This window comes from Phascolarctos cinereus, unplaced genomic scaffold (genome assembly GCF_003287225.1).
Source record: "Phascolarctos cinereus isolate Bilbo 61053 unplaced genomic scaffold, phaCin_HiC Scaffold_5;HRSCAF=322, whole genome shotgun sequence".
NCBI lineage: Eukaryota > Metazoa > Chordata > Mammalia > Diprotodontia > Phascolarctidae > Phascolarctos > Phascolarctos cinereus.
The window spans coordinates 400967728-400987775 of record NW_027555958.1 but is presented as its reverse complement, the minus strand read 5'-3'; the positions used below and the strand labels follow the sequence as shown (position 1 = coordinate 400987775).

The following is a 20048-nucleotide window of genomic DNA, read 5'->3' as shown; positions in this document are numbered from 1 at the left end:
CTTGATCTTAAATGACTAGTTCCTTTCTCTTGAAGTGAACATCTCACGAAGGGGAAAGGGCTCAGGCTTCCTAATTATTTCAATAAACATTTAAAAACTACTTCTATGAACTTTACATGCTACATATGGATAGTCACAAACACTTTGAAGTTTGCTTCACATTTATATTTCTTAGGAAAAAACCTGGGGGGGGGGAAGGGGAGGGGAGAACATCAGAACAGTCTGTATATATATTCCTAAACTTTGGCAATGGAAGAAAGCATTGATGATAACAGAAAATTTCAGAAAGACTACATGTAACACAAGTTAGGCAATAGTGGATAGGAGGAAATGTGCTTTAAATTGGGGTGCCACTAAGAAGTGCCCTGAATTTCCAGAAGAAATTCAGGAAAAAGGCTGTGTGTGTGTCTGTGCGTGTGTACGTGCATGTGTAGGAGAAAGTGCTGCTGTTGGGGAGTTAAGAGACATGAATTTAAGCCCTGCATCTGACGCTTACTAGCTGTGCGACAAGTGGGATAGTCACTTAACTTCTAAGTGCCTCAGTTTTGTCATCTGTGAAATGGAAATAATACTTATTTTCCACACTCTTGCTGTGAAGATAAAAATGAGAAAATACATGGAGACTATTTTGTAAACCTTACAGTGCAATATAAATATCAGCAATTATTATGTTCCTGTAGTATAGTACTATAAAGGCTTTATCATCCCTTTTCTTGTAATTGGCCTAGAAAATTCTAGAAGGCAATATTACAAAACCTTCCGCTAATGCTGGATCCACCTACCTAGGAGTGAGTCTTATGACACCACAAAATGGGGTGTGGGTGGGTTTGAACCAATAATATAATCCAGAGAGCAAAAAAATACTCTGAACAGATCACTGAGAGATCAATATATTAATATACCAATAACTGAAACAAATCTATCTTAAAACTAAGAAATAACTTTCAAGTTTTAGAATGATACAGCTTATATTTACATAGAATTCTAGTTACAAAATACCTTACATATTTCAATAAGCCTTAAAGTATAAAGTAAAAGAGTGTTATTTTACAGATGTAGACATGGGAACTCAGAGTTTCCATAACTCAGAGTTAAGCCGTAAGATCACAAAACTAATAAGTAAAGGAGCTGAGATGTTATTCAGTACACAAATTCAGTTCTACTTATTTCCAAACTCTTCTATTTTTCATACCCCTTAGGATCTTCAAGAAACTTCAAAAATGTGAAAAGGCCAATTTTTAAACTATTTGACTGACTGACTGAATGATTTAGCAACTTCTTATTTCTTGATTCGCTCCTCACTTCTGAAGGTCTGAAGCATTTGCTATTCCTGCCCAATAAACAGAAAACTTCTGCAACAGTGACTTCAAAATGAACTTGGTGTTCCTCTACTTAATGGTGCATATCTGTATACCTATGTCTGTATATGTGAGCACGTACAAAAATAAGTAAGCCTGTGACAGAAACAGTGTAAGTGTATTAAAAAGATCTTTGACTTGGGTTTGAGTTCTGCCTCAGACACTTACTAATTGTGCAATCATGGGTAAAGTCACTTAATTTCTCAGAACCTCCGTTTCTTGTCTTTAAAATTTGAATACTACTCCTTTCACTGCATCTCACAGGGTTGTAGTGAAGAAAACGCTCTGAAAGACCTAAAGCACGATATAAGGAAACATGTGTTGTTATTATCATTAATTAGAAGAGGCTGTATTAAGAGCAGGTTGGCTGCATCTCTGGTCTAGTCAAAGTAACAGAATGTACCTGCAGAGGAGCTGGACGGAGGATCTTGGCTGGTAGAAGGAAGATCAGACTCATCAGATGCCTGAACAGGTTCTTCCTCCTGCTGACTATCAATTTCTAGGCCTGTTTCCGAACTAATTCTAATAGAGAGAAAAAAAGGGGGGGGGGAACTCATTAGGAACTACAAAAGTGCTTCTAGTGGTAAAATGCTAAATCAGTTAACTAAATGCTGATAAAGAGATTATAACTTGTAAATATCGCATAAGGACAAAATCTCTGACAAGCATACAGAGAGGCCACTTTGCTAGATGATCATTAAGGATCCTTCCATTCTGAATTTTATGATGTATACAATGGGTTCATGTACAAAATATATTAAATCCTTATGGAAATTCCTCTAGATTTTCCTCCAATAATAACAAGACAAGGAGCAGCCTGGCGCAGTAGATGGAATGCAGCTTTGTAGCTGGACCTATACTGGCTACATGATGAGGGGGAGTTTATCAGCATGTAGGTCACTTAACCTTTCAGTGCCCCAGGAAACTCTCTAGGCCAAGTTGTAAAGCAGTTGCTGATTTGCAGCAGCGAAAGGAGTTTTCCACAAAGATGGTTCAGGACAAATTGCACCCCAATCCCAAACCCCTCCCCAAAGCCCCCTTTTCCTTCATCTAGAAAGATTTTCTAATCTTTGATTATATCCTTTATTTTAATATTAAGCTATGTTTTCCTTTTCTCTGAAACCACATAGGCTTCCAAGGAAATGATTATGAAAGTCATAAAAAGTTGCTTGTTTGTCAGGACCAGTATTTTACAAAGTATTTTAGTGTTATTTCAAGTACTTAAAAGACATTCTTAGCTGTGAAAGACCAGACTATATAAGTTGTGGATTACCCAGATCACCTGCTTCTTTTTCCTTGGGCTTTTTGGTAATCTGAATGCTCATTTGCACCCTCACAGAGAAATAAAAGGCCTTTAAATACTCAGCAACGAATTAAATTCCTGGTAAACAGCTCTTGATGAAGTAGCTTTCTTACTCAAACATGTGACTTTTTTTTATCCACGTATTTAAAATTAATCCTTTTTCTTCATTACCACGATTAAATAAAGCTGGTTACAACTTAATTTCATGCTATTTTTCAAGCTCAAAACCTATTTAGTTAGTACTAGTAGTACTTTTCTATCACCCAAACTATCAGAAAGCCAGGCTATAGAGCCATTTTTGCAGGCAATAAAATATGCTATTTTAAGATTTGCATTTAATGGTTTTTTTCCCCTCATGCACCATACAAAGAAATGTGGATGAGAAATATTTGATCATGCACTGAAATGTGGTTCTGATAAGAAAAAAAAATCTCCCAAAACAACAATAAAACAAAAAACTGAGTGCATCTAAGGGAAATTTCATGCAATTTGTTCTAGCACTGACTCCATTAAGGCACCATTGTTAACTAAAGCAACAAACAGGAAGAATATACATGATGAAAACAATTCCTTTTCATAGAGGCAACATTCAACATTCTAGGTAGCTGGGTAGTGATTATCATTATTATTTTTTGGTTTAAATATGTGTCCATGAGGCCCAAATAATGACTGACTTACTCCAATTTTCAGTCAGAGAATCATATATAGAACATTCAGTATTGCTGGTGCCTAACTATCCGAGTAACTGACAAACTCAAGGGAATCTGCCAATTCTCATCAAGGTATGAGGGAAAAAAACACTGCATCAAAATTTTACAGCTCAAAGTTATCACAGAAATCACAAAGCTCACTCCCTTAACTTTACAGAGGACACAAAGGTTAACTTGGTCAAGTCTTCCCATTGAATAACTGGCAGAACTTTGATTGGGACTTTTCAGATTGCCTTCTTGGGACTCTTCCACTACAGTGCCACTTAGAAATACTATGTCAAAAAACCAAGATTACTAGAATGTCCTAAAATAAACCATTCTAAATGATTCAAAAAACAATGTGGCTAGCTTAATCATGAAATCAGCTGTATTTTATAGTTTATCAAAGGTTTATTTATTTTACCAATATGTGAATGTTTCAAACAACTAATTAAAACTGATTTGATGAGGTAAGTTTTTAAATAATGGCATTTCAGAGTCATTAGTTACAGAAATTAAATTGCTCTCTGAATCAGAGGGTAATCACTTGATTTTCAAAAATTTCCCTTCTTGTAAGGGCAAATGTCAACTACCCAAGTTAATAACGTTAGGGGAATCATTTGGTATTTTGTTGCCACACAGGAACCAACAACATGAGACAACGACTAAGAAGCTTGCTTTGTTGTAGACAATTCAATTTTGAAATAGCAAATTCTTATTTAAAAATTCAGAGAGGATATAAATTTCATCCCACTGTTACTTACCCCACTAGCAATTTCTGATGTTTACAGACACACTTTCCATAAACTAAAACATATTTCATGACCCTAAACTGTTAGTAAGTATTCTGAGTCCTAAAGAAAGCATTATTCATCAAATAAACAAATTACCCTTCAGGTTCTGTCTCCACAAATACTTCATCTCCATCATCACCTGTCCCTGTTTCTGTAGTCGTGGATAAACTGCCAGTGGATGTTGTCACCATTGGAACAGATTGAGATGCATGCTCAGAAGAATCAGTAGTAGTGCTTTCTGTAAATACAGTCACTAAAGAAGACAGGAAAAACAATTTAGTTTAAATTCTTTGGCACACAATATTTAGTAAGAAATTGGAGGGGTCAGACAACAGTGTTTCCATTTTTTAAGAAAATATTTTTATTAATTTATTTTGATTTATCAACAATCGCTTCCATAAGCTTTTGAGTTTAAAATTTTTCTCGCCCTCCCTCTCCTCCACCCTCCCCAAGATGTTGCAAAATCTGATATAGGCTTTACATATACATTCCTACTAAACATATTTTCACATTAGTCATGTCGTAATTTTTATTAGAACCAATAGGAGAAACCACCAGAAAGAGGAAACAAAACAAAAGCAAATAGCATGCTTCGATCTGCATTCAAACTCCATAGTTCTTTCTTTGGATGTGGATAGCATTTTCCATCATAAGACTTTTGGAGACGTCTTAGATCCTTGCATTGCTGAGAAGGGTTAAGTCTATCAAAGCTAGTCATCGTACAACATGGCTAATTAAACAAACTACTAAACCTAAGCATCTGGTATCACATTTTACAAACTGATACTTACCTGGAGCTGCAACTTGTAGGGGAGTAGTAGGAACGCTTCGGCCACCAGATTCTTCTTCATGTGCTAGGAAGAGGGGTGTTTCATACATACCTAAACCTAAAGACAATTGTGTTAATGACCTCACTAAATACCTATGAGAAAAAAAAAAGGTTCCTGAGTACAATTCGAGGTAAAAACTAAGTTGTTTATCATTGCTCAAGCCTGTTGAAATATTTAGTTTGGTCATTTTAAATTGGCAGATAAAGCAGAAATCATGATTCTTTGGAAACATTTAAAGTTCTAAATAAAACAGAAAACTTAATATACTATCAAAATTAAAGTGTAAGAATTTAAATGATTGTTGCTTCAGCAACACTACTATTAATCCAAAAATTTCTTTGTTGTAGGCTTTAATTTTTTTAAATATTTGTCATAAACAGTCCCTTTTATTTTTTAAAAAATTATTATTATTATTTTTTTGGTGAGGCAATTGGGGTTAAGTGACTTGCCCAGGGTCACACAGCTAGTACATGTCGAGTGTTTGGTCTGAGGCTGGATTTGAACTCAGGTCCTCCTGACTTCAGGACTGGTTCTCTATCCACTGCGCCACCTAGCTAGCTGCCCTATCAGTCCCTTTTATTAATACATTTTCTCAACACTAAAGTGAAATAACTTAATTTAGTTAAATTAAACATTTATTAAACATCCACATGCAAGAAAGATACTGTGCTTGCAATTTATTAAGTACATATTATGTATGAGGCAAAGAAATAACTAAGATACAGTCCCTTTTCTGAAGAAGTTTATAGCCTACTTGGTAAACAAGACACATGAAAGGATACCAATACAGAGGAAAGATGCAAAGCTCAGGAGACCTTCCAGCAAAAGCTAGCCTAAGGACTCAATTATAGATAATGACACACTCATGGTACACAAAACTTCCACTAAGCTCCAGTCACTTAGCTATCTCATTATTCAGAAAATTTAAGTGATTCAAAGGCTTGTCTAGTATTTACCTCCTTGAGACGCAAGCTGACCAAGATCTGAGTGGCTAGAGCTTGTTTGCGGCATATCCTCAGGGGGTCCAAACCGGAACCTAGGAACACCAGCAACCTGAGGTGAACTAGAAAACAAGTTTCTAGTTGAAATTTTGCAAAATCTGACCTACGGGTTTCTTTTGTCAAAAAGCATATTACTTTAAGATACTTACTATGTCAAGGAAGGAAACAGGTTTAGAAAAAAAATCAAAGGTCACTAAGAGCAAGAAAAAATTATATTTCAGAAAAGTAGGATTGAAGACAAGTGGAAAAAAGAATTTAGGGTCAAGAAATGAACACACTATCCCAAATATCATTTATACTTGGTTTTGGAATATATGTGTATATTAGAAGGCCATAAATCGATGTTTTAATCACATATATATATTTATATTTTTTGGGGGGGGGGTTAGGCAGTGGGGTTAAGTGACTTGCCCAGGGTCACACAGCTAGTAAGTATTATGTGTCTAAGGCCAAATTTGAACTCAGGTCCTCCTGAATCCAGGGCTGGTGCTCTATCCACTGTGCCACCTAGCTGCCCCTAATCATGTTACTATTAAAATTAGTTTGTACTTCTTGCACTCTCTAAAATATATCAATTGATGTTGGAGGGAAACTACTCAGAAGTATGCTGGATAACAGTAACAAATCAGTGTGGGAATAAAAAGTGTGAGTATGATTGGATTCTTTTCTGGAATTCAGAAGCAACATATCCAAAGAAGTAGAAAATTTTTAATATTTAAAATTCTTATAAACACCTGGACAATTTGATAAGGGAAAAAAAGGAAGGAAAAGGAGAACAGAAAAAAATTATTCACATAATGACTTACTGAATTGCTTCTGCAAAACCATCTGTACGATGTGGTACCACAAGAGTTGGGGTACTTGGAACAGTCCTGTCCTCATCATCAAAAAAGTGCTGCTGCTAAAGCAAAGACTAAAATTAAAAGCTACACAAGAATTCAATATTTAGAACAGGTTGTGCATGTAGTAGGTGCCTGAGGAAAATGTTGAACTGACAATTTTCATCTTCTGCTAGATCTATCTGAACTGCTACAAATACCACAAGTTTCCTTACAACTCAGTGAAACTGATAAAACTATTTCCAACGAAAAAGAGATAATGGAATTGACAACCAACAGTAATTCTAGCCTTTGTAAACTAGTTGGGAGGTCCCTGGCATCATTATTAAGCCCGTTAACTGTGTATTTTAGAAGAACACAAAACTTATCTCTTTGTGCCAGGCACATGCTAGGTGCCGGACATACAAAGACAAATGTGAAATCAGTCCCTGCTCGTGAGGAGGTTATAGATAAGTACACACATAAATAAAACCCAAATATATACAAAGTACAAGGTACAAGGAGTATTAACAACCTAGAGTCAAGAAAGGTCACTTAGAGGAGATAACCACTGAAGGGAGCTTAGGGGTTTCCAGAGGAAGAATGAAGGAGGTAGCACATTCCAAGAATGAGGGTAGAGCAGAAGTGGCAGGGTCTGGGGAGGAATAAGGAGAGTTGCTTATAGGTAGCCTATACAAAGGCATGGAGATGAAGTGTTATATACAGAACAAGAAGTTGGCCAATTCAGTTGCATTACAGAGTATAGGAGCAGCTGGAGGGGAGAAAGTACTGTGTCTTACCATCTTAGAAAGATAGCTTGTAGCCACATTGTGAAGGCATTAAATGTTAAGCATGGAAGTTTGGATCCCAGAGGAAATAGGGAACCCCTGGACTTTATTGAGCAGGGGAATAGCATTGTCAGACTTGTGTGTTACAAATAAAAATGTAGCAGCTGTGGAGAGATGCTGCATAAAGGGAGATAGTATATTAGAAGGCTACTCTAATAGTATAGGCATGAGATAATGAGGGCTTGAATGAGGGTGATGGTCATGGTGTAGGCAAAAGAAGGGGACATATCTGAAAAATAACACAAGATATAATTTATGAAGATTTTAATTTAGTGTTGGAAGTTTTTGGAGCAAAAGCCATTGAATGAAGTTACTACTCCTTGAGGAAGGAATTTTATTTTGTCATATGCTTGACTTTTTAAAAAAATGCTAACATATAACTGCTATTTCAAACTTATCTTACAAACCAGAGTTGGAAATGCTTTTAGTCCAGACAATATTTTCTTAAGCAGTTATTACACTTACCATACCACCTATCCCAGGAGTCAGCTGAAGCCCTCGTCCAACTGACTGTCTTCGTGTCATCTGGATTCTCTGTGTGGTAAGGAATAATAGGATGATATTTTCTAAGGGACTTAACCAAAACCAAACAAAACAGTAAGGAAGAATAGAAGCAGCTAACCAGCTAATTACTGAATTACCTAAAGCATAATGAAAAAATTATTCTTTGATCATATTAGCAACTATGCAATGATCTGAATCTTGGATTAAAAAACCAGGAAAACCCCTTGATTTGGACTAAGGGTAGATAAAGCAAGTATAATAACAGTGTATAATATTTTTTAAATGAAACTTTATTTTCAAGTGCATATAACTAATTAAACCAATAAGGTATTACCAAAAAGAAAAATAAGACTTGTGTTTACTAATAGGAAAGATATATAATTATGTGTATTTCCTATAATAAGGCTTATGCTTAATCCCTTTTCTATTTAAAAATGTTATCAACTGTGCTGTAAAGTCCCAGACCTTCGTACTTTATGGCTCTAAATAAATTCTGACTTCCTGAGAAATTTACAGGTTTTCTACAGTAAATTTCCATGGTGACTATATATTTCCTAGTCAAGTATTAATGTCATTTTTGTCTATGATGATGTCATTTTCTTTTTTTTGCTAGGCAATGTGGTTAAGTGACTTTCCCAGGGTCACAAAAGCTTGTAAGCGTCAAGTGTCTGAGGCCATATTTGAAGTCAGGTCCTCCTGACTCCAGGGCTAGTGCTCTACATGATGATGTCATTTTAAACAACACACACACACACACACCCATCTGAATCTTGGATTAAAAATCCAAGTATACAATACACAGAATACACATCATGAGGTATAAAGTTGGCATAACACACTCACCTTTAAACTCTTGTTGCTACTACTCAAAACCTAGAGATGCCCAAACCCATTGCTGCTAAAAAGCATCAGACTGAAATTCAATACAAAACATACCTATATAATCTAGAAATTACAAGTATAAGTATACAGGTACAAAAATACATGGGCATAAACAAATATATCCTTAAGAAAAAAAAATGGAACCAAGACAAAGATTTCTTTTCTTCCACATAGAAAATTAACTAGTTGCTAGACTAAATTTTGTTTTGTTTTGTTTTTAGGCAATTGGGGTTAAGTGACTTGCCCAGGGTCACACAGCTAGTAAATGTCAAGTGTTTAGTCTGAGGCCGAATTTGAACTCAGGTCCTCCTGACTTCAGGGCCGGTGCTCTATCCACTGCGCCATCTAGCTGCCCCTGCTAGACTAAATTTTATATGAAATTCAACCTACTCAAATTTTTGCTTTTAACGATGGAACAGTGACTACAATAATTCCAAATTATACCCACTCATTGCTTTGACTCTTTTTTTCTAAACTTCTCACTACTTACGTAAGCCAGCAAATAAATTACTGCCATATCTGAGGAAGAAGAAATCCACGAGCAAGCAGTTGTTTGGGTAATTTAAGAATATTTTCAATATCAGTAAATAGAAGAATATTATCTCAGAGAAATAAAATGACAAACAGAAAAAGCTAATGTATTTTCTACAAGTCAGATCCTTTAAAATAAATAGCACTTTTTAGTACCTGGACTGGAGGTCCCAACTCCTGAGGAGGTGCATGGATAGTTAGTCTTGGAGGAAGTGGGTGAGGCGGTCTTCGGGGTGACTGAGGTGCTCGAGGACCCTGTCTTTCAGATGCTGATGATGGTTGTTGTTCTCTACAATTTTCATGGGACAGAGATGATTCTGTGACAGAATTCCCTTCACCTTTAGCGAAAAGAAAAACAATACAAAATCGTCACCACTGGCTGAACTGACATTTTGAACTAAATATTCCTGTTAGCACTTGTTTCCACCATATGGATAAGTAGATCTGAGAACAATCAGATAGATTAGCCTTGAAAAACAATGAAATCACATTTAAACATTTTTAGGACTTTTAACATTTTAGGACTGATCTGTAATTTTATTGCTTTATCCTACACTGATACTGATTTCAATTCCTCTACAACTCAGTACAAGGTCTTCAAGGGTTTCTTGGCCATAAAATCTAGCACCCTGTAACCAATGTGGTAATGAGCCTCTCCAAATTTGTTAGGTTGGTCTTTGGTACAAAGGACATACAGTTTAAAGTAGGTCCATACATGAAGAAGCTTTTCTGGCTTGAAAGAATATGTTAGCATTTATGCTCTGCTACCAAAGCTGCTTAACAGCTAGGGTCATTTCTATACCATAATGAAGCACTGAAATAGCACTTCAGGGGAGACTTTCTACTAAGGCAAAAGTTAGTATACCTCACATATTATCTTTAGCTGTTTGGTTCCTCCAGGTAGTATAAAGATGGAAATTCCTGTTTTGGAAGCTGGAATAGGGTTTTACATTGATGAGTGGATCAGTGCTTGGAAGATTCCACCAATCAATTCTGAAAAGTATAAATCAATCTAAAGATGAAAATTATATAACCTCTCTAAGCCTTGGTTTCCTCATCTGTAAAATGAAGAAATTAGAGTAGATAACTTCTGAGGTCCCTTTCAGCTATAAATCTCTGATTACAAAATCACACAAAGTCAGACACCTTTCAAGTACGCAGCTCTGCTACTATTCCTTTAGAAGCTTAGACTGACCTCTGCTGGTGGCAGAAGACAAAAGAGAAAGCAACGGCAATGTACTTTGTTGCTGTTTTCTTAGAAGTCCTAAAACAACTCCACTTAAAAACTTAATATTCTCTTGCATTTATTTATATTTTTATGCTATTTTTTATACTATACTGATTTATACTTTTCAAAATTTCACATATTTTTAGTTTACCCTTACATAGTCCTTGAGGCAAGGAACTTATCATTCCCAAATTTGTAAGGAAACACAGAGAAATGGTGACTTGTTCCAGGTTAACCAGCTAAGCAATGAGAAATGAGGTAAGAATTTATACCTGCGGAATTTGAATTCAGTCCACTAACACATTAATTCTCTTTGAAGTCATAACCTAAGTCATGGTCAGGATCAATCTGAGTTTTATAAAATGAGTGATGTACTTTGAAACAAATCTACAGTAAATTTTTTAAAAAAGTGTTCTTTTCTTTTTGCTTTAAACACAAGCGAAACATAACTCTTATCCCCATACTAATAATACTGTCCCCAAACAAAAACCACAGCATTTACTCTTACCACTGTTCTGAGAATCTGCAGCTCTCTGGCTACTTTCACCTCCTGTACTTTCTTCTGTTTCAGTACCTGGATCAGTACCATCACAACCCTGAACACAAAATCACTCTGATGATTTGATACAAATGAACAGCATTTAATACTACAGAGTACAATAAATTATCTAGAGTGAAACAGGAACATATTAATAAAGAAGTAATTTTAGACAGTAGCATACTGACATTTGATTTCAGAAGAAGCTGGCAATTTAAGTTTACATTTCTATAGATATATCCTTGTAATAATGCAAAAATGAGATACTGTGATTTGACAGAAAGAATATTGTACTAGGCATTAGGTGACACTTGGCAGGACTTAATTCCCTGTGTTCAAGTTATCACTCTAGTCTGGGCTTGTTACTGAATTTATAAAATCAGAGCTGAATTAATGATTTATAAGGCACTTTCCAGCTCTAAAATTTTATTATTTTTAGTCCCTTATTTTGTGATACATTTGCCAAATTTTCAAAAATACAAGAGTAGCTATTTCTCCAAACATCTAAAACCGATCTCAAGAAATAGTTACTAACTCAACAATAACTTTAATATAAATTTAATTTTGAATACCAGCAGGTAACATTTATATCCCATTTTGTTTGCTTTAATGTACTAATTGAAAAAACTGCACAAGTCTTACCAAAGCAGTTATTAACAATGATATCTTGTATTTTTATCATACTTTAAGGTTATTATAAAGTATGTTTCTTCACCTGTAAAATGGAGAGGCTGGACTATGTAGTCCCTAGATATATATCACCTCATTTGATCCTCAGAATAACCCTATGAAGTAGGGTTTCATATAGATATTATTTCTTTAAAGCTCAGGGAGCTTAAACAATTTGTCACTTGGTCCCATAGCTATTACATGCTGGAAGGAGGACTCCAACACAGACCTCTGATTCCAAGTTCAACACTCTTTCCACTATACCATAATGCTTCTCCAAGCTTAAACTTCAATTAACATCTCCAAGTAGGGCCCAAAATAATCTTTCATTTAGTCCAAGGCAAAAGAATTTAACATTAATGCTATTTTGATTCACTAAAAATATTGTTATTTCTCTAAGACTTTGAAGAGTTTGTCAACATTCATAAATTCTTTAAAATAAATTAAAAACTTCTGATAAATTAAAAAACCAAACAAAAACGGTTATATATTTAATAATCATTTTTAGTTGTTTGAATTGTGATTTCATTTGTGTGGATACTCTTGCATCTCATGCTGATAGTTTACCTTTCACACTGTAAGAAATGGCTGAGTTGCTGCAGCCAAAAAAATGCAACTTCTGATGGTCAATGTTTGGCGATGGGCCTCTGCAAACGTTTAAACTAGACTGTTTCAAGAATGACAGAAATTTGTTGTCAGTCCTGTAACTTATCACTTTCCAGCTTGGTAGGAGCTACCAGAATTTGAGTTTAAGAAGTCAAGATAATGTGATTTTATTGGATTTTCAATATGATTGCATTGGAAGATACCAAAAATAGTGGATGAAATTAAATACTAAGTTCAAAAGATTCAATGCATTAGGGTATATTAAGTTGGCCGCTTGGACTACTCGTGACAGTTTTTGCATTATTGGTAATAACTTACTCAAGACAAAACAGGATAATAATTTCCCTAAAGCAAAGTCATCTTAAAAAAAAAAGATAAATGTTGGGGAAAAAAAGCTGGTGAAGATTATGTTTTACCTCAGCATCATCAGCTTCATAGCCATCATTGCCATCTGCACTACCAGTGCCTTCATTACTATCTTCACCTTCATCTCCCATCCCTGTGTCTTCATCATCATCGTCATCCTCATCATCCTCATCATCCTCCTCATAATCCTATTCAGAAAATTGCAAATAAAAAATGTCTAGACAAGTCAGCTGAGATGCTTATCTTAATAGTCAGTAATTCAAAAGAACAGGTGCTGATCAGAAGAGATGAAGTACTGAAACTGTAGTACACTAGCAACTTCAACTACAACATTCTTGGGTCAAGTTGTAGAAATTGGAGTGACATTTAGAGTCAATGCTCAAAATGAAATTGACAAGTTATCTTGGGAATAATAAATGCTTAAGGCTTGGTCTGTGTAACAAAACTAGACAGCAACTAAGAGATCCAAATCAAAACCTTCCCTCTACCCACAAGTCCTCAAGTACTCCATTTTTATGTACAATAAATAATACCCGCTGTAACTGACTTGCTTTTTAAAATAAGTTTATATTGGGGGGGCAGCTAGATGGCGCAGTGGATAGAGCACCGGCCCTAGAGTTGGGAGGACCTGAGTTCAAATCCAGTCTCAGACCAGACACTTGACACTTACTAGCTGTGTGACCCTGGGCAAGCCACTTAACCCCAATCGCCTTACTTAAAAAAAAAATAGTTTATATCAACATCTATAAAGAGTGAAAAATGACAAAATCTGATAAAGGAACAATGCTAGGCTAGTGTTATGCCAAATGTGGTAAACACTGTTATAGTCTACATATTTTTACTGATAAATCACTGCCTTTGTCATTGCGGTGCCTTTAGTTCAGTAACTGCAAAAGACTGCCAGTTTCATCTTCACCATAATCTACCTCTAAGTAGCATACTGGAGCTCCCCTGCTACTTCTAGAAGGCAGTAAGGCTTTAAAAAAATAAAGTTCCTCATCCTCAGAAGCATCACAGAATCCCTCTCTCCTGCTACAGGAAAGCCTAGTAAAGTACTAGGTACCAGGTAAAATTTTTTTTTTCAAGAGGAACAGGGCAAGATTACCTTTCAGTCTTTTCCTTCAAAGGCACTAACTGATAGGGTGTCTCTCTATATTAGCAGGTCAGTCTGGTTACAAAAGTAATGTGTCCCTGAGGAAGCAACAGGGCTTGAATATCTTCAAGTCACATAACAAATTATCAAAGGTATTAAGTTGCATTAAATTCAGAGCAAATATCTAAGGATCCTAAAGTCAGAAAAAAGTATTAAAACCTAACACTAAAAGCAAGTATATCTCACTGAACTTTATAATGTTATAAAACGTCAAGACCAAAAGCTCAGAAAAGGGGTAAAAATATTTAACTGAGCCTGGGGGAAATCAGAACTTACACTTTACCATCAAGACTAAAAAGGGCCTATGATCAGCTAATTCCACACCACAGTTACCTCTTGTTCACCATCGTTTTCATCATCAGCATCGTCTTCATCATCACTGTCTATCACAATGACATCATCTCCTTTGGACTGGGCATCCTGGCAAGAGGTTGAAGTCTGCTGATCTGACTGCAGGGGTCCAAGATCAATTTGAAGGGATTGAGAAGTTTCTTCACTGTCCTCCATAGGAGTATAATCTCCCTGAGTGACTCCCTTAAAAAAGAAAGAAATAAGCTGAAATAAAAAATGTTTCTTTCAAATACCCTAACTTAATAGATATACCTCTCAAAATAAGCATATATATATATATATATATGCTTATATTTACCAAGAAAGAAATCACAATACTTCAATGACTTTCCTAAAACTCCATATCACACTGCTAAAAGAACATTAAAAATCAAAATTCTTAATAAGATTTTTCATTCATTAAATAGCACCAATTTAAAAAAAATTCTGTAACCATTTTTTCCATCTTATTAGAGTTTTTTAAAAAGTCTATTTTCTGGCATGAAATATTCCACAGTAGCTGCTACAAATGTACCATTAACTAGCACCATCCAAGAAAAATAATGTTCATTACCATGGAAAAAAATTTAAAAGACAAAATATAACTAAAATGTGTTTCTCCCCAAATTCTGATGCGGTCATTTTTTAAAAAATCAATTCTCTGATCCATGGGTTTGGCTCAAAGTTAGCACACTAGAAACAGAATTGTTTACTGATAGTAGATATGATATGAAAAGTTGAAGGACAGGTCAAAATGCCTTTGTGTATTACTTCAAAACCAACAGCAGATTTTGCTATGCCTAAAAAAAATTATTTTCATGATAGGTATAAAATGTGACACAATGGAAATTCACACATTACCAACTATTTTCCTTTTAGTTCCAATGCTATATGAAACACAGTGGATAGAGAGATATAATTCTCCACTATCTTTGCATTTAAAGGTTTAACTTGCTGCATATACTAAAGGAAAAACAGAGTTGGCAATTGCACCTCTTACTTCAAAGACAGCTAAATGAAGCAATACATTCACCTGGCCTACAAATTTAGTAAATAATTAATTTGGGAACAAATCACCTAAAAAAAATTCAGTTTCTCTACAAATAGAAAAGCTTCACAGATCTTTCTGAATAATGATGTTTTATGAAAGTAAAAGAACCAATAAGGCAAAAGAATAGTAGGGCCACATGACTTCAGTTAACCTGGATGCTGAATCCAAAATGTTAGATAACAAAACTTTTAATCCATTAGTTCCTTGCTGCTAAAATAAAATTCACCTAATATTGGGAATATTTTTCTGGGCAACAATAATTTTTGAGGCAAGAATTTTTGGAAACATGTGACTGTGCAAAAATCACTTATCAAATGAAAAGGAAAATCATAAGGAAGGAATTCAAAAATATCCCAGATGTTTACATTTGTAGAAGTAAAACTGATTCAAAATCATGTTACCTTATTACTTAAATTCATTTATGCTTCACTTACCTCTCCAACAGAATCTTGTGAATCCTGATTTACAAGGGGCTCAAAATCATGTTACCTTATTACTTAAATTCATTTATGTTTCACTTACCTCTCCAACAGAATCTTGTGAATCCTGATTTACAAGGGGCTCAATCTCCCCATCAGTGCTCTCTTCTGCCGTAACTTCTTCCTGAATCATCATGTATATAAAATGAAAAATGTTTTGCCTACGTTAATCCTTTAGGTATTTGATGAAGGTCATAAAATATGATACATATATTTAAGCAATACACCACTACACTAAAACTACCAAATAAAATCAGAAAAATTGCCTCTTAATGAAAAGGAAGATTTTAATTTAGATTTAAAAGGTGAACATCTACACTGTCATTAGCAATCTAGAGAAAACATGTAGCATTATGGTGACTATAGAACTATAAGCAAAAGACTTAAAGAGGAATAGTTCATCTCATTTATATCCTTTTACTCTAGATTTGTAACCTTTTATTATGTCAAGGAACCCTTTGGTAGTTTGGTGAAGCTTGTGGACCCTTTCATAATGTTTTTAAATGTATAAAATAAAATACATAGATATATAAAGGAACCCAATTATATTAAAATACAATTATAAAACAACCCATAGCTCCTCTTCCTCTCCCCTCCCTGCTGTCAAACTATTTATGGACTTTTTAGGTTTGGATACAAAATGTCCCATATTTAGTATATAAATGTACTTTCTTTTGTACATATTTGTTTTTTTAAAGGAGTGCTTAGAGTAAACAACATTATCATTTTTCTTTGGTGTATACAAATCAAAGCTTATTGTTAGCACACTGATAGCACAAAGAAAACATGCCACTGGAACAAATTTAGGAGTTTTGGGTATGTGGAACTAAAAAGCCATTTTATTCTATTTATACTTTTAAGGTAGTTCATTATCACAGGAAAAATAAAGGCCCAAATCCATTTTACTATTCTAGGGCACATTCCAAATTTCTTTGTCGTATTAGATCTTTCCTGTTTATAATGAATATGGTTCACAATCACTGAGTTATTATATTAGCTCAGATGGTACTTCTTATGCAGAGATTTTTTTCTTGTAATTTACTCTATTTCTACATCCCTAAGATTTAAAGCAAAATTAAATCGTGTCAATGAACCCAAAACAGGTATTCACTCCTAATAGGCAAAAACATTAGCAAACATTAAAACGCATTATTTAGTTACACACCTCAGGTCCTACAGGGGGTATGCTTTTCAATTTCTTTGAGAGAGGCATATCTATTGCTTCATCAGAGACTTGCTCTGATGTCTCTATGGTGCTATCATCTTCCTCTTCACGTGCACGTTTAGGCAGAGATGAACTTGGAGTAGCTGAAACTTCGAAATCAAATCACTATTTTAAAAACTGTAATAGTAAACAGCGCTTAAAAAGAGATCACATGCAATTTCTCTTCCCCCTTAAACGGACTTTTGTTCCCTGACCAAATTACTTGGCATTCATAGCGCTGCACTCCATCATGCTCCTAGGAAAATTTGTCATTAGGAACCTCAACAAACTACCAGATTATATCAGCTTTGGTATTTTCATCTCATCAGTACCCTTCAGCACTTTCTTTCTCTCTAATTGGAGTGAAGAACAAAGAACTCCTCCCCAAACCTCCACTTAAAGAGGGCTCCCAGACAGCCATCTCTTCATTTCCTCCCAGCTTGTGCTCCATGGACTGGACTTCAATTTGCTCCTCTCTGCCCCCACCCCTTTCTGTGTTATCTTCCCCCATTAGATTCTGAGTTCTGAATACAGGGACTATCTTTTTCATACTTCTATCCCTAGTGCTTAGCACAATGCCTGGCACATAGAAGGTGCCTAATAAATGTTTATTGACTAAGACACAGTAAAGATTTCTTTAGTTATAGTTTAAATGTTTTCTATGCCATTAACAAAGACCTAAGATTAAAAAATTCTATTGCAAGATTCTGGTTGGCTGTCCACATGATAGAACTGTATATTACTATTGCATTGAGCCAACCAAATATTAGTCATACATGTGATTCATTAGTCTTAGTTTGGTCTACATTTCTGGCATTTGTGATTTATAGTGTTAAGATGAATTTTTATTATAAATGGGTGAGAGCTTACTTTGGGTTATGACACCTACCCTTCCATGATTACATTTATAGCATTAATATTTGGAAAGAATTGGCTTTTTGGTCTGGTCATGAATTAAAAAAAAAAAAAGAATTCAGGTCTTGCAATTAAGGCAGCTAGGTAGTACAATGCACACTGATGAACTCAGAAAAAGGCAGACTCTAGTTTAAACATTTTTTAAGACATTTGCTAGGTGTGTGAACCTGGACAAATCACTACATATCACGTAACCTCTCTCAGAGCCTTAGTTTCCTTATTTGTAAAATGGTGGTAATAACAGTACCTACCTCCCAGGGTTGTTGTGAGGATAAAATAATATTTGTAAAGCACTTCGCAAACCTGAGAGTGTACATAAACACTAGCTATTATTATTGTTATTATTATGAAGGCAGAAATGACAAGACTTGATAATTCATTGTATATCAGAGTTCATATGTAGTGATATCCAAGATGGCAGTGGTCTTTAGGATCTGAGGCACAAATTACTAGCAAAGATTTTTATGAATCTGTTTAATAACAGAGTTTTATAAGTGATCTAAAAACTGTGAAATACTCTGTATCATGTTTGCACAGACTAAATAAATGTTTAGGAATACATTCTAATATGCCTCAAATAAAAAAAAAAGGAAGTGCCTAAGTTCCCAAACATAAAATAAAAATTTCTGACAAAGGAGATTTTATTCAGACATGAATGGGTGAAATCCAAAAATTTGCTAAAGACTTTAAAATGTTAATAATCTGGGGAAACTGGGGCAGCTAGGTGGCGCACTGGATAGAGCACTGGCCCTGAAGTCAGGAGGACCTGAGTTCAACTCCAGCCTCAGACCCAACACTTGACACTTACTAGCTGTGTGACCTTGGGCAAGTCACTTAACCCCAACTGCCTAAAAGCCCCCCCCTCCATCTGGGGAAATCATCCTTATTATCATAGCAGGAGGGAAAGTGTTTCCTGCTACATTACTAAGTGCAACTTTTATTCAGAAGATTAAACTTACCGGTACCAAATACTGCTGTCGAAGTGGAAGGTCTTTCAATTGGTGAACTTTGTACAACTTCTACGATGCTGGGGGATAGTTCTTGGCTAGCAGACTCGATCTGAGGATGACTTTGTTGAGTGGGTTGCACAAAGGCTGTAGCCTGTGTTTGCTGCTGAACAGTTAAAATGGGCTGAGAAATAGAGGGCTGGACATTGGGACTGGTAGAACGAACAGACCCACTTGTACTTCCAAAAACTGGAACATGATCCACTGGTCCTTCTGATTGCATAGCTGAAAGAGAAAAAGATTAAAGTTTAATTAAAAAACAAAAACAAACAAGCAGCTACCTGCTACTGTTCAGATCTCTCCAGATACTGATTTTAAATTTTTTAGGAAGGCACAGCAAATAAGATGCTATTAGTAGTAAATGATAGTATAAGAACTGTATCTTTCAAATATTTTCCATAGTGTATCAGCATCACACTATGTGTAGTTAAATGCTTCTTTGCTAATAAGAATAAACCCAATCCTAAACTTCAACAAGTTGAAATTCCATGCAATAACAACACAACTGACATTTGTATAGTGCTTTATAATAAAATACCTCCCTACAATAATCTTGCAGGATAGGGAATGCAAATGTATACCCTCATTTTAAAGAGATTATGATACGCTATGAGCTTATTTGAGGGTATAACGATAGTGAAGCCCAGTCTCTAATTCAGGTCTTTTTGATGATAAGTGTACTTCTTCTACTTTAAGACGCTACCCCTCAAATACGCAAGCATAAAAATGGAAATTAATTTACTTTGTCCAAGATGTTAGAGGTATTAAGAATAACGCAGCACACTACCTTGCTATAATGTGTTAAGTATTTCTTCTATCCTCTTTAAAACTTTAAGGATTTAGTCTGCTTTACTTAAAAAACAACACAACCCTCTTTTACCATTACTGGTGTATCTTAGGGGCAGTGAGAAGTTGTTCCCTCCAATGATGTCACCACTATCCAG

At 35.2% G+C, this 20048-nt stretch overlaps 1 protein-coding gene across 4 annotated transcripts in view; it reads right to left on the bottom strand.

The window, feature by feature from the left end:
- Positions 1–20048, bottom strand: part of TPR (translocated promoter region, nuclear basket protein) — a 68858-nt gene that overhangs the window by 1247 nt on the left and 47563 nt on the right. For 2 of the 4 annotated variants that reach the window (XM_020984407.2, XM_078156448.1), the window contains 14 exons: positions 19057–19329; positions 17144–17292; positions 16022–16102; positions 14452–14652; positions 13016–13153; positions 11295–11382; positions 9715–9896; positions 8107–8175; positions 6782–6876; positions 5931–6037; positions 4936–5031; positions 4241–4397; positions 1762–1880; positions 1527–1652 (listed from right to left, as the gene is read on the bottom strand). In XM_020984407.2, coding sequence (XP_020840066.1) covers positions 1527–1652; positions 1762–1880; positions 4241–4397; positions 4936–5031; positions 5931–6037; positions 6782–6876; positions 8107–8175; positions 9715–9896; positions 11295–11382; positions 13016–13153; positions 14452–14652; positions 16022–16102; positions 17144–17292; positions 19057–19329 — 1881 coding nt within the window. The remainder of the gene's footprint in view (positions 1–1526; positions 1653–1761; positions 1881–4240; positions 4398–4935; positions 5032–5930; positions 6038–6781; positions 6877–8106; positions 8176–9714; positions 9897–11294; positions 11383–13015; positions 13154–14451; positions 14653–16021; positions 16103–17143; positions 17293–19056; positions 19330–20048) is intronic. The other 2 variants (XM_020984408.2, XM_020984409.2) reach the window with 2 other exon arrangements.